The sequence below is a fragment of the Antechinus flavipes genome, chromosome 2, assembly GCF_016432865.1.
Source record: "Antechinus flavipes isolate AdamAnt ecotype Samford, QLD, Australia chromosome 2, AdamAnt_v2, whole genome shotgun sequence".
NCBI classification, from domain to species: domain Eukaryota; kingdom Metazoa; phylum Chordata; class Mammalia; order Dasyuromorphia; family Dasyuridae; genus Antechinus; species Antechinus flavipes.
The window spans coordinates 524,333,049-524,349,100 of record NC_067399.1 but is presented as its reverse complement, the minus strand read 5'-3'; the positions used below and the strand labels follow the sequence as shown (position 1 = coordinate 524,349,100).

Below are 16,052 nucleotides of genomic sequence, written 5' to 3'. Positions count from 1 at the left end.
GAAAATAGAAGTTTAGAGAGATTATAGTTTCAAATGGTTAATTTGAAGTATGAACAAGGAATCAATGTCTTTTCTTCTATCCCAACCAGAACTTTTTGGTTCTGCAGTTTTTGCCCATACATTCATCAATTCAATAAAAATTCAATAGAAATCTAAGAAGTGATAAACACTTTATCCAGGGGCCAACATTAGGGAAATAATAGAGAGTAAGAGAATGAGAGAGACTACTGTTAGAGATGAAGATTGCTAATTTGAGGTTCAATCAACTCTTACTGGATATTAGTGATATAATAAAACCTTAAGAGAGATCTGAGAAACATTCCTTTTTTTAAGAGGGTACTTTAACTAGTATTAGAAAAGATTTTGAGAAAGACAGATGCCATATTGAGATTATTACTCTTTAAGTTCTACATAAAAGAGTAAGAAAAAATTTATCAGGGATTTTATATTCACCATACATCACATTGCAGCATGAATTAATTGACATCTTTTCATTCACAAAATAAAATGATTTTATTTCCCTTGTATAATGAGAATTTTTTTTTACTCTTAAGTTTGTTAGGGTATTTCTATAACAAAGCTGCCATTCTCATTTAGATTTAATAAATGTAATTAATAATAAAATTGCTTTTCTCCTTTAGAAATGAATAAATAAGAGGTATTTGTGGATAAATATATCTCTCAGTTGCCAAGACAAGGCCATTTTACTTAAGATATCTCTTGTAACTTGTATTTCCTTCCTAATGCTCATACCAAAACTACCCTAATTCAGGTTCTTATCATTTCCTGCCTAGACTTCTGCTGCAGGTTCCTAGTTAATTCTTGTTTCTATTCTTCCTTCTTCCTAATTTATCCTTTACACAGCTGCCAAAATAATTTTTCTAAATCAAAAATCTGATTATGTCATTCTCCCATTCAAGAACCTTTGGTGGTTCCCTATTCTTTCCAGGCTCCTTAGTTTAGGATTTAAAGCTCATCACAATCTGGCTCCAAGGTTTTTTTTCCAAAATTACTTTATTTAACTTCCATTGTAGGCAAACTGGTCTACGTGCTGTCTCCCTAAGTTCAATGCTCTAACTCTATGAATATGCTTTAGCATATAAGTGTCAGTCCCCATTTCTTACTCTGGAGCAGAGTAAGAACTCTCAACTCAGTGTTTCATCTCCAGTAGAAAGCCTCTAAATTGTTAGTGTTCTCTTCATGCGCTTCCTGGATCTTACATGTTTATGATATTTTGGGGAACAGAATATATATGTACACACACACACATACATATATATATATATATGTACATATATACACACACATATATATACATGTACATATATACACACACATATATACACACATACACATTTGTTTGCATGTGATATTCTTCCCACCCAACTCAGGTAGAATGTAAGTTCCTAGAGGACAGGAGCTATTTTTTTTCTCATTATGTTGAAACTTCAGAACCTGTTTTATAGATTAAATTGGATTCTTTAATATATACTAATGGTGTAACTTTTCTAAACTTTCATTATATTTTATTTGTCAGAGACCATGGAGAAGAAGTTAATAGAGGAAACGAAACAGTTAGAACTTGATCTAAATGATGAAAGGTTGAGGTACCAGAATCTTCTGAATGAATTCAGTCGTCTAGAGGAACGGTATGATGACCTCAAGGAAGAGATGACCCTTATGGTGGTAAGTTACTTGGAGAAGGTGCAATATTGATATTCAATTGAATAGAATTGAAAACTGATTTGTTTCATGGATTCACTTACATCATTTCCAGGGCACATTTTATAAGTTTAATTGTTCAAATCAGCCATTAAAAGAAAATCTGACCATGTTTTCAGTTACAAAAGTGAGTCTTTTCACATGATTTTTTTTTTGCATATTCACTGTTCACATAAATGTGTTAAAGTCTACTTTATAGTTATTAATACCCATGGTCTCTTATTAATTCTGTGGGATTCGTTATTTAAACAGTTCTATTAATTATCCAGATTACTACCAAAAAAAATGAAAACTAGAATATAATAGGGAAGAAGTTGGGAATATCTTGAAATCTACCATCAGAGAGAACAGGTCTTCTGAAGAGAATAGGATTTATATTCATATACAAATAAAGATTAGAGAGAGAATTGCCTGTTATGCCTCCTACAATGGGAAGGAAGATAAATGCTTAACATTTTCCTAACCAAGACCCTCGATATATGAGGATAGAGCTGTGAAAATGAAGAAAAAGAGAAGCAAGTACAACTTCTCACATGAGCATACACAACTATTCCCTGATCATATGCTGCAAAGAAGCTGTCACAAAGATAATGATTCAGAAGGAAATAAAATTGACATTAAGTAATTACTATTCAAGGTGCTCATGAATAAGTATATGTGCCTAACTTACTAATAAGGGTCATCCGATTTTCTGCTGTGCTTGGACCTAGTGTAAGGGAAGTAGGTAATGTAAGTCTGTACAGCATCATATCTATCTGACCTTCCTAGCCTATAACATATACTCACATGCCCTAGAGGCAGTGAACAGGGGAAGAAACAAACTGCCCATTTTCTTATAAAATATAAAAATCACTTTCTTCTACAAAGAACACTTTTTTTGAAGAGAGTTGATAAAATTTTTTTCTGTTAAAATATTAAATTTTTTTTATTAATAATAATAAATAATATAGCACTTTGAGGTTTGCAAAATCAAAATTGATGTGATCTTACTTGGTCTATGGTTTAATGCTTCAGGTAGTCCATCTTTCTTAACAGGCTCTCTAAGTAGTATGCATAACTGATATCTGACATTATTCCTTCTTGGTACAATTTCCATGCACTCACTTCAACAGAATTAGCTGCTAAAGGCTTACTCTTTTTTTTAATATTTAATTTTTCAAAATATCAGCAGAGAGAATTTTCAGTATTCACCTTTGCAAAACGTTGTGTTCCAAATTTTTCTCCCTTCCTCTGCTCCCCTTCTCCTGGGTTGGCAAGCTATCTGATATAGGTCAAAATTGTACAATTCTTCGAAACATATTTCCATATCATTATGCTGCACAAGAAAAATCAGATCCAAAGAGGAGGAAAAACATGAGAGAAAAAAAAACTAAAAAAGAGAAAAAAGAAAGCAAACAAACATCAACAACACAGAAGGTCAAAATACTATGTTTTGATCCACATTCAATCTCCATAGTTCTCTCTCTCTTGATGTGGATGACTCTTTCTATCACAACTCTTTTGAAATTGCCTTGAATCACCTCATTGTTGAAAGAGCCAAGTCCATAACAGTTGATTTTCACCTAATCTTCTTGTTGCTATATACAATGTTCCCTTGATTCTGCCCAGTTCACTTAGCATCAGTTTATGTAAGTTAAAGGCTTACAGTATTCATTACAAGGGACAAAAAAAAGTAACAATAAAAAGTCTTCAAGAAGCTTCAAGAAATCTAATAGGGCTAGGAAAAATATGCTATATATTACAAATATGTTTTATATAAGGTCAAGGATGATAAGAACAAAGGAATGATCTAGATAAAGCATTCTTAAAATATTTGAGAAGAGCAGCAATCACTTTCTGCTGAAGGAATAAGAGAATGTGGTCCCTGGGCTGAACCTTAAAGGAACAGAAAAATGTCAGCATACAGAGATGATACGGGTGAGAGTATGGAGGTAGGGCCACATAATAAAAAGTAATGTTAACAGTTAGATGTCTAGTCTAGCTAGAATATAAACTGTATAAAGGAGAAAATACAGTGAAAGAAGATTGAAAAGATGGGTAGGATCCAGTGTGTCTAGGACTTTAAATTACAGGCTATAGCTTTTACATTTGCATTTGCATATACCACAGGCTATGAAAATAGCTAGCATTTATGTAATACTTTTAAGGTTCACAAAGCACTTTATATACATTATCTTGTTTGATCCTCAGATGAGATCATCTGTGAGCTAGAATCTGTTGTTATCTCCATTTTACAAATGAGGTTACTAAGGCTGAGAGAGTTTTAAGTGACTTGTCCAAGATCACATAGCTAGGCAGTGACTGAGATAGCATTAGAACTTGGGTCCATCACTCCATCCACCTCGGAAACTACTAAAAGTTTTTGATATATGAGTCACACCTATGTACCATGAAGATTATTTTGACAGTTGTATCAAGGATGGGGGAGTATTTGAACTGGAAGAGTTGAGAAGAGGCCTGGAACAATTACTGTAGAGAATATAGTAGGCACTTAATCAAAAAGATTACTATAGTGTGTGAGGACTCAATAAGGTTGGTTGTATAGCTTTGTGGTGATTTCAGTCAGCATAATATTGTGACTTTGCTGAGCAATGCTCAAGGATGAGGAAAGATCATCATGTCCAATCTCTTTAGTTTACAGTTCGAATCAAGACCTAGAGAAGTGAAGTGACTTGGTTATGGTGACATTGTATTCAATGGTAGGGGCTAGACTAGCCCCTGATTCCTAGTCAAGTGTTCTTTTTCTCTTACAGCACGTTGCCTTTATTCCTCTGTCTTTCTGTCTTTCTCTCAGCTCATTCTCTCTTGCTCCCACGCATAAGCCTCATTAATTCCCTTTTCTGAAGGAAGGAGAGACGTATTTTCGCTTTACCAGTTTCTTGAGCACATGAGCTATGGATGCTCCTTCTTGTAAAAGTAGTGAGTTCTAGCCAAATTAGGCCCTTTGGGGATGCTACACACAGTGTCTATTCCATAGTACACACTTCACAAATGTCTATTGATTGATTGAGTTACAAAACCAAGAACCTTCAGAGAAATCTCACAGCATCTTCTTTCCCGTAGTTGATACCAGCCTTGCTTAGTTGTAATACAAGTTAAATTCATTTATATGAACCACTTATTAATTCCTGTCCTGTCCATTATATAATGAAGCAACACTCATGCTTATAATTAAATATGTCAGATTTATTTTGCATAAACCTCATTTGATTATAACACCAAACTCATATTCATTCTTTATCTTATATTACTCATGCAACATGGTCATCTACTTTTTGAAAGTTTAGAGAATGTGGCTAGTACAAGCACTTTTCACTAGTGTATGCTGTTATTGGCTTGCCATTCTGGTTTCATTTGCCTATTTATTTTGAGGAGCATTCTAATATAGTAGAAGAAAAGATATCTTCACCTTCAGAAGATTGGATATCATATAAGTAAAGTGAATCTTGTATCAAATCAATTGGATAATAAAAATAATAATAGTGCACATCTATACATTATCTATTATTGTGCCAGTTACACTGCTAAGCTTTTTACAAATAACATTATTTAATGTTTACAACAAACCTGAGAAGTGATTACTTTATTACCCCAATTTAAAGTGAGAAAATTGAGGCAAACAGAAGTTGAGGTATGTGAGGCCAGATTTGAACTTGGCTGCTGCAGGCCAACTGCTCCATCCTTTGTACCACCTCACTGCCCCAGTACCAGTGTACAAAGAAGTCTGGATGGGATTGTCATCAAGTAAACATGGAACTAGTCTCTGTCACTCATTCCTTAATTATATTGCTTTTCAGCATGTACCTAAGCCTGGACACAGAAGAACTGACTCTACCCACAGCAGCAATGAATCTGAATATACATTTAGCTCTGAAATTACAGAGACGGAAGACATTCCATTGAGAGTGGAGGTGAGTTTTATAGCATTGCTCTTACATTTCCAATAAAGAGTAGCAATGTGACTACTCTTGTTGTTCACATAACAATTTTTGTTGCTGAATTAAGAATCCTTGCAGATAGAGTAACCCATAATTATTGCATCATCTGATGAATTGGCATATTGATACTTTAATAATAGTAGTACATACTAAAGTAAATGAGATTTTCAAATTGCTTTCCTTAGAATAACCTTGTGAGGTAGGTAGTACAAGTAATATTCTCCTCATTTTGCAAAAGATGGAACTGAAACAGAAAGCTAAAGAATTTCAGAGATAATAAATCTTAGTTAGACTTGAACTTGGGTCTTCTAATCACAACTTCAATACTTTTTCCACTATACCAAAAATTATATATATTTTAATTCTGGTTTTTACTTAATTTGAAAGAAAAATCTTTTCTTCTTCTTAGACAATGTGCTCTTAGTGAGCAGAAACTATCTTTTGCCTTTCTATCTTCTGTAGTTATCATAGTGCCTGGCACATAATAGGTACTTTGTAAATGCTTGTTTATTAAGATTATTAATACTTGACTGACTCATTTACAACTCTCATATTCAGATTTTACATCTGAAAAAATTTGGCCTATGAGAAGTTTGTACCAAACACAGATAATTTGCATATCATTCACAAATGGAGATTTACTATCTTGAAATCACATCTTGAAAATAGTGTTAAGCAGCTTGTGCTTAGGTACTGCTTATTTGGCTAATAAACAAAGCAAAACAATTAGGCTAACAAAACCATTGAACCTAATTTGATGCCACTTGTTAGAAATATAAGCAATGCTTGGAAAAATTTTATAAACTTTTATTTTTGTTTTTGTGTTTTGTATCATGAGCAGTGAAAACTATTTTGGATTGTTTTAGAGTCCCCTTCCTTTTCAAACAAGTTATTAGATCTACAAGTTCAGTTCAGAATCAGAAGAACATTAGTTCTAGAAATACTTTCAAAAAGAGCTGAATAGCTCTTTCCTTTCTTTTGTTAGTTTTATCTAGAAGTAAAATATTGCTATCACATTATTTTGAGAAATGCATAATGCTAAGCTTGTGTCATGTTCATGAAACTGTATCAGTCTCCATAAAGACAGTAAATAATAAGTTATGATCCCATTCTTTGAAGGAACATCAAGAACTATCTGGGGTTTATAGTTGAACCAGTTCATTATTGTAGATAGAAAAAACCCAATGATGATCCAAATCCATGCAACAGATGAATTGGGATTCATTATTTTCATGCCAAAAGAATTGTTTGTATTATTAAAAGGCTTTAAAAATTAATAAACACCAGAAATTTGTGTACAGTTCTACCTTCCATAACCTTATACCCTCCTTCTCTGAAATTTGTTCAGTTTGGACTAAGCAAGAAGGACTTAAGGAAAAGCTGGAGGCCTAGTTATTTGTGAGTAAATAGTGATATGTCCTGAAAATGTTCCATGTTTGACTTAAGACTTTCCCTCATGCCTTTATGTGGATTTTAGTGAAGCAGCACATGGGCTTTTCAACTTGATGTTTCTTCCGCTTGGTACACAGTTGGTCCACTTTCTTTCCTGATCATACATTTCTCTGATAATTTTTTTTGCCATATTTTTATGGCAATGGTGATTCCAGTAGATACATTTATAGAAGAAAGACCCAAAGTTCATATCCTACCTTGGACATTTACTATCTCTGGGATCCCAGGGCAAATCTTTTAACCTTTGTCTGCCTCATTTTCCTCAACTGTAAAATGTAAAATGCTTATAATAATAGCATTTACTTTCCAGGGTTGCTGTAAGAATACAATGAGATAATATTTATAAAGTGCATTGCAAATCTGGAAGGCCTATATAAAATCAAGCTGAGAATAAAAATTCTTAATTGATAGCATATTGTAGCCTATATACATCCATAATATATCTTTCCATTGATCTTTGGGTGTCCCTCAACTTGAATTCTTCAGATATTGTGATATTCCATGACTCTATATACCCAAAAAATAGGCTGCTAAAAAGCTGGAGTTGACTGCATCACTTTGGTTATTTGATCTAAATAGTTATCTTTAGTTGTTGGTTTTATTTTTAACAGAAGAAGAAATTCTTATAAAATATTTATAGAAAATTTCAGAAAGAAAAATTTTAAGATAATATTTAAGGAAATTTTATATATAGTCTTCTTCATCCCACCATTAAATTATTCTCCCTCTACATTAAGGGAAAAGATCTTTAAAAAAAAAAAAAAAACTCATCCTCAAAGGCTGTTCCCTCTATGGCCTGCTTTGCTCTTTTATTCTTCTGGTAGACTAGATCCTGGAGGGATTCAACTATGTTTTAGTTTAGCACTGTGGTAGCCCAGTGCTTTGTAAATAGTAAGCACTTAAGAAATGCTGCTGAATTATACACCTTTATTTTCCCATTGACTTCTATTATGTATAACTACATTTAGGAAACAGTTTCTGCTACTGTTTCTATTTTCCTTTTTTTTTTTCCTTTTCATTAACCTTCTCTTGATCTTCACTGATGATGACCTGTTTTGTGGTATAGGAGCCAAGTGAAAAGAAGGCACCTCTGGATATGTCCTTGTTCCTCAAGCTCCAGAAGAGAGTAACTGAATTGGAACTGGAAAAGCAAGCCATGCAGGATGAACTGGACCGAAAGGAGGAGCAGATACTGCGAAGCAAGGCTAAGGTATTCATTATCAATTGACCAATATCAACATTATCCATCCATACAAAAGAGTAAACTCTATATCATTAGATTCTCACTTGGGTGTCTCTCATCTCCCTTTAAACAAAGATTTCAAATGAATATAATTTACCCCCCAAATTAGTGACCAAACACTCAATCATAGAGATTGGTATAGAATTCTCAATAAGTAGCAAATTATATCCTTCAGGATAAAATAAACACACTAAGAATTATGATTAGAGATAATTTTTTTTAATCTCTATTTTCTCCTAGGAAGAAGAAAGGCCTCAGATTAGAGGTGCTGAACTGGAATATGAATCCCTCAAGGTAATTCTGACAGCTTTAAAAGCAACAGGAAACTACTGGTAGATGAATAACAAAATTTTCTAGTTAACTAGCATTTATTAAGTGTTTTCTACGAATCAGGTGCTGTGCTAAGTAGTAGAGGTACAAAGAAAGGTGAAAACATTCCAAGACTGTAAAAGAACTTACATTCTAATTAATAAATAACTACATATAGATTACATGTAGAGAAAAAGAAAAGGAACTTCAGAGGGTTGGGAAAGGTTTCCTATCAAATATGGCATTTGAACTAAGTCTTGAAGTTAGTGATCTTTTTAAAATAGTAGCATTTATTTATTTATTTTGTTTTAAATTACAATTCTTCAATTTTTTAATAGTATTTTATTTTTCCAATACATGCAAAGATAGCTTTTAGTGTTCACCTTTGCAAAATCTTGTGTTCCCAGTTTTTTCCCTGCTTCTCTCTCCCACCACTCAAAGACAGCAAGTAATCCAATATAGGTTAGACATGTATAATTCTTCTAAACATATTTCAATATTTGTCATGCCATGCAACAAAAATCAGGTCAAAGGGGAAAAGAACCACGAGAAAGGGGGAAAAAATAAGCAAACAGAAGTTAGTGATTTTTAAGAACTAGCGGGAAGAAAGCAGAGCATTCTAGGCATGGAAAGCATTTGGTATGAAAGTTCTGTGACTGGAGAGGGTATATTTGTATTAGATTCAATAAAAAGAGCAGTGTAGTTGAATCATACAGTGTGTGGAGAGGAGTAAAACATAACATGATGGGAAAAGTAGAAATGAGATAGATTATTAAAAACTTTAAGTGCTATGCAAAGGACTTTGTATTTGATGCTGGAGGCAATTGGGAGCCAGTTAAGTTTTTTTGAGTAAAGGAATGATATGATCAAACTTACACTTTAGGAAAATAACTTGAGTTATTAAATAGAGAATGGATGAGAATGGGAGAGAGTTAGATTATATTGTGATAGTCTGTGTGAGAAATGGTCCTGAACTAGCCTCATGGCTGTATAAATGGAGAGAAGGGAACATATATGAAAGATACTGTGGAGGTAGGAACCACAATGAGATTTGTGGGGTAAGGGTCATGAGTCGGGGATACCGAGGGATCCTTTTGCTAGAGATGATCATTGAACCTATGAAAATTGTTAAGAGCACCAAGAAAAATAAATGGACAAGAAGATCTGATACAGGCATTTAGGAAGCATCCATGATGAGTGGGCATGCTCTGGATGAAGATCCATCAAAACAGACTGAGAAGAATTGGTTGGACAGATAGGAGAAGAAAGTATCTAGAAAAGATTCTCAGTTCACTGATTAACAGTCTCAGGGTGCTTAAGAAATGTTAAGAAAAGTGAAGATTGAGGAAAAGTCGTTAAATTTGGCAATTAAGAGATTATTGGCAGTTTTGGAGAGAGCCTCTTCACTTGAATGAGGAGATCAGAAAACAGATTAAAATTGAGTTTGGAAGTGAGAGGAAAGAAATGATGGTATAGAGAAATTTCTCAAATAGTTAACCAAGAAAGGGAAAAAAAGATAGAGAATAACAGTGGCTATGATTGGATCAAACAACAGGTTTATTTCTTTTTTCTTTTTCTTCCTTAAGGAAGAGAGAGTAATAGGAGAAATTGTAGAGAATGTGGAGAAGAATCAAGGAAGAGAGTGCATGAGAAGATATCTGAGTAATATGAGATAATGAGAAGGGAAGAATATAGATCTCATAGGAAATAGCTTCATTAAAAAATAAATATCTAAGGTCACATCCTTAGCTGAGTATAAGTGGGGAAGAGTACTACTCTGGAATGTTTGAAGAGAAATGAAAAGGTTTAGAAGAGCTGCTGTAGAAAGTGGGACAGAATCAATTATGAAGAAGTAATAGGACTGCCTTATTCCAATAAAGGACCTGAGATTGAGTTATACAAATCTATGGTGGACCCAGTCAACATGGTTTTATGACTTCCTCCAGGTTTGTACAGCAACATGTGAATTTTGGAGATAGGTGGCATAATCAGGGATTGGGATTTGATGAGGTATGTATGATCAGCTATGGACAGTGGAGCAGATGATTTGAAAGTAGAGGGTTATATAAAGTTGAACTGATCCACCAATATGAGAAATTAGATGAGTAAGGAAAGGAATGAAGACAATTGTTAGTGTGTTTGAGAAAAAAATGGAAGATAAAGAGTGGTTGGAGGTTATAGGATGAAAAGCAGAAGAGTGAGGAGTCATAAGACATAACGATGGAATGATAAGATGTTGATCAGATGAAGGAATTTTGGAGTTTATAAATGTGAAATTGGAATATTTATGGGTAATAGCAAGATCAAGGTTATGACCATCACTTTGTGTAATTGAAGTACAGTAGAAAAATAGGTCGTGAGAACTTAGTAGACAGAAGAACTGGGAAGTTGGAGTATTTGAGGGAATATAATGACTATGCTGAAGTCTCCTAGGCTGAAGGCAAGAATTGGAGTGAAAGAGAGAGACTGTGGGCTAGGCACTGTAATTATTGAGGAAATGTTCTGGGGTTTTGCATTGGATGATTAATTTGGATTGAATGAACCTCAAATAAAGAGTTTGCTGAGTAATGAGTCTGGAAATGACAGTGGTTAGTAAGGTATATCACATCAAGACCAATGAGCCTAGGTCTGTGAGGAAGGGTGATCCCAGAAGCATTGTTATCAGAGGGAATCAGTTTTATATATTCCATATGATTTCATATTTTTTTTCTCTGTAGTTTTGCTTCATAGGACCTTTCAGGCTTTAGGTCCTGCAGTTGCTATGGCTATGAGCCTGCATATCAAGGATATGCTTAAGTATTCCTGCTTTTATGACTAATTTTATTCTCTCTTCATGTACCCATTTGCAGCTGTGCTGGTAAAATCTACATTTGCCACAATTTCTGTGGAATCCAAGTTAGTAATGTGCACTGGCTCCATATGATATTATAGATCTGTCACTGCATGGAACCCCTTGTCAGAGAATATTGTGGTCTTATCACAATGGAGTGCCATGGCATCATCCTCTCAGTCTCTCACCTGAAACTTCTATTACTGGAGCTGTCGCTGCAGTTAGAAAAGTTAGAAAAAGTAGGGGTATCATTGGGAGAAGGCTATAGTTGGGATAATATATACTTCCTATGGGATAGGGAAATTAGTGAGTCATCTCTTTTAACTTCCTCTCATTAGTGTGTTTGTTAATGTATCTGATTGGGCAGGTTTTTTTTTTTTTTTTTTTGGAACATACAGAAAGCCTGAGTCTAAGGGATCATTGCAGTCCCAACAAGTTTTATGGAAGCACCAAACTTGAGGTGGCCAAGATAGGCAGGAACCTAGAATGTAAACCAAAAAGACAGATTTCATTGACCTCCTAGAACCCACCATGCCTTAATAATCACAGGAAAACAAATACCTCCTAAGCATGTATACTGAATCATTCAGTTTGAGTGGATAAGCCAAAGAGCATGCCTGGATATTCATGAGTTAGAGTCCAAAGGTATTGGGTGAAATGGGCTGGAACAGGCCAGGAGAACAGAGAACAGAACTTTTTTGTCATTCTAACCCCAAGAGTCCTTTACATGTTTGATACACACACAAATGTGCATAAGTGTGTATCAGACATGCTTATATATGTACATGTGTATGTGTGTATACATAGATATATGTGATATGTAAAGGAATTTTTTGTTTTTAAAAATTTTTAATAACAGCCTCTTATTTTCAAAATACACACAAAGACAGTCCTTAACATTCACCCCCACAAAACCTCATGCTCCAAACCCTTCTTGCTTCCTTCCCTCCACCTCCCTCCCCCAGACAGCAAGCAATCCAACATAGGCCAAACATGCACAGTCCCTCCAAATACACCTCCACATCCATCATGCTGCACAAGAAAAACCAAACCAAAAAGGAAAAAAAAGTAAGGAAAAAAAAAACCCAAACAAAAGTGAAAACATGCCGTGCTCCACACCTAGTCCCCACAGTCCTCCCTCTGGATGCAGATGGCTATAAAGAAACTCAAGCCTTTGTTAGCATGTTTGCATTTAAAATCTAGTAACAAATGGTCCAGGATTCTGTGAGAGTATAAAAATAACATAAAATTAACTAACTCCATTTTTATAACAACAAATGAGGGGGGAAAGTAGAGAGATTATATTTTTTCACAATAAATAATCTTAATAAGAATATTAAAATGTTTATGACAGGAAAATATAATCTCAAGATGGCCTCTTAAAATTTAAATATTTTAACTTTATGAAGAAATATTATTTATGACATATGCTAAATAAAACATCATAAAGCTAGATCTTTTTTAGATGCATGTCTTTTTACTAGACATTAAGGATAGATAGAATCTAAACTTGTGTGTTGTTTTCCACATCATTTTTACCAAAGTCAGAAAAAGAACATTGATAAATACTTCATGGGGCTAACCGTTTGAACTTGTTAACTGGAAATGGCTTATTCACCTCCAACTTTGATTAGATCCAAGAATCTTTAGAGTTCTTCAGAATGGGAACAAACCAGGACTACACTGAATACCCAATGGTCATTACAAAACAGAGCAGGCTTTTCAGGTCTGTGCTCAAACCACACCTGGGGCAGACAGGCAGGCCTGGAACCTAGTTTCTACTGGAATTTGCCTTAGAGACTATGAAGCAAAATACTTAATGCACTACACCTTCAATTCCACCACATAGAGTTGCAGATAGAGTTGAGGAAGGCATTTCCTCTTTACCCATTTGAACAACCCATGTTGTTCTTTCATAACATAATTCTAATGACCCAGTTTAAAGGCAGTATACAAACAATATGTGAATCTAAGTGGTATGGCTTTATTTCATGTAGCGTCAAGAACTGGAATCAGAAAATAAGAAGCTAAAGAATGAGCTGAATGAGTTGCGTAAAGCCCTCAGTGAAAAGGGTGCTCCTGAAGTGACTGCTCCAGGTGCTCCTGCCTACAGAGTCCTCATGGAACAGTTGACTTCAGTTAGTGAAGAACTGGATGTTAGAAAAGAAGAAGTCCTCATCCTGAGGTCTCAACTGGTGAGCCAGAAAGAGGCTATTCAACCTAAGGTAAGTGCCAACAGATAAATAAATTATTATAGGTCAACTTGCCCACCAAATCACAGATAAGAAATTATCATGCCAGTTGCCCTATTTCCTATCACTTGTAAGACGATCAAGATTAAATGGCTAGCTCTTTGATAGTCAAAACAGAGAACATATTCTAAATCCTATGGAAAGTTTAATAAAGCACACTTTTAAGAAAAGTACTTAAGAAAAACCTTCTATAGCATTCTTACTTGAGGAAATTTTCATGTTAAAAATGTTGACATCAGTAAAATGACTCATAGCTTTCTGTGGGTATTAAAAATGAATTTTAAAATCTGCCACTTGGATATGATAATGAAATTCTCCACGGGGCTTTTTACTGTTTTGCTTTTAAAGGTAATATTTGAATATGAATTGGTATTGAAACAGGAAGCCCAATCAGTAGTGTATTGCATAAGTCAATGTGAGAAATGAGAAACTCCTTGAAGACAAGAAACATGTTTTTCACTTTTTTCACTAGAAGTATTTGATGAATGTATGTTGAATAGAGAAAAAAAAGAAAATTTAATCAGAGTATATACCTAACAAGTATATTAACCTAGTACTGCTAACTAGAAACTATGGCAGAAGAACCATTATCCATATAAAGTAAAGTAAGCTTAGTTCTGGACCCTGCCTTAAAAATCTAAAATGACCTATTTGCTTTGTCATTATTGCTAGGGATTTTAATAGACATAATATTTTATCATGTTTTTGATACCTGTAAGAATACAGCAGTGATCAGCTTTGGCCCAGTAAATAACCAGTTCTAAAATTTAGAATTTTGACCACGCAATTTTGAAAAAGAAATCTTATAAACAGTCTAAACTCAGGTTAAAAACAAATATTTGTTTCTCAGACTTAAATTGCTGGGATTTAAAATAAGCCCTAATCTACCTTCAAGTTTTATTCTGTTCAACTTCATTGGCTCTACTAGAGAAATGTGTCATTTTGCTAGGTTACTTTTGTCTGTTATAACTGAGAATTAAAGGTGGTATTTATTTGTATAAGTAAGAGTTTATTTTTTTCTTTTATGCTTGCCAATTTGTGATTTCCAGGAGGACAAGGTAATCATAAAGAATTTTTAAAAAAAGTTTTGAAATATCTCTCTTTAATCTTCATTTCCATTCACAAATACTTTTTACATGTGAAATAGATGCTCTCTGGTTAAAATTATTAAAAAAGAACTTTATGAATCAAAAATTATTTTCTGATCAACTCTCATTCCATAATGGGAGTTTATAAAGTCTTTTATGAGCTCTTCCAAGAAGCTTCTTTGGGCTTGAGACCAATTCATATCACTCTCTGAGGTTTCTTCTGTGAACATTTTATCTTTGTCTGAATTGGTATTTTGGTCTGCCTTGTTACCATAGTAACTTTCTATGATCAAGGTTCTTTTCTGTTTCTTGCTCATTTTCCTTCCTTTTCTTTTGGTATTTCTTCTTTTTTTTTACTTTTAGGTTGAACTCTGCTCTTCAAGTACAGGGGTCACTGTCCCAAGCCTCCTGTGCAGCTCTGAGTGTTGGCTTTTTACATTGGGGCCTCTTGTGTTTGCAAGGACAGTTTTGTCAGTAAACAGCCTAGTTTCCCAGAGTTTGCCTTCTGAGTTGGGACTGGAAGCTACTCCCTGGATCTGCTCTTCTACTGAGCCAATACAGAGGGTCTTAGTTGCTGATTTGCTGTGATTAAGACCCTCTCACCAGCTTTCCCAGAGTCTTAATGAACTGGGCTGAACACACTTTTCACCCTAGAGAGAGATTGTTCTTTCATGAAGATTTTTCCTGTCTATTTTGAGCTGGACAGAGGTTTCATTCCATTAGACTGTTCAGAAGCTTGGTTTTTTTTTTGTGGTTTTAGAGGGAAACTAGGAGGAAACTGGCTTTACTCTGCCATCTTGGCTCCATCCCTGGAAGTCTAAATGTTCCAACAAATTGAATGCTAGTAGGGAACCCACAGGACTGGGTATAGGTTTTTAATCTGCGATGTGCCCTGTGAAAAACGTTTGCTCTTCTAATCTTTTAGTTCTACCAACTCTGCATTGGTTAGAACCAGTGCCTGGCCTGCCAAACTAAAATATTTCTCCCTTACTGACACCGTCTTTCTCCTCAACCTAAAGGCTACCACTACCAAAGTTCTTCCTGATGAAAATTTTATTAGTCATGGCTGTTCATATGTTAATTGGGTTCTAATTAGCATAATTTCTATTGTGTTGTGTTTTTCAAAAGGCAAAAATATAATAAAAAATGATAATAGTTTGTCTAAAATGATAGGAAATAGATAATGATCTTTTATTTAAGATTCTACATTTTTTTAGG

General features: G+C 34.4%; 1 protein-coding gene across 1 annotated transcript in view; it reads left to right on the top strand.

Annotated features, from left to right (window-relative positions):
• The window catches only part of MYO5A (myosin VA), a 214,556-nt gene that overhangs the window by 153,466 nt on the left and 45,038 nt on the right, over positions 1–16,052 (top strand). Inside the window, exons 24-28 of the mRNA XM_051980670.1 lie at positions 1,538–1,686; positions 5,520–5,633; positions 8,179–8,322; positions 8,596–8,649; positions 13,492–13,719. Of these exons, the coding sequence (XP_051836630.1) occupies positions 1,538–1,686; positions 5,520–5,633; positions 8,179–8,322; positions 8,596–8,649; positions 13,492–13,719 (689 nt within the window). The remainder of the gene's footprint in view (positions 1–1,537; positions 1,687–5,519; positions 5,634–8,178; positions 8,323–8,595; positions 8,650–13,491; positions 13,720–16,052) is intronic.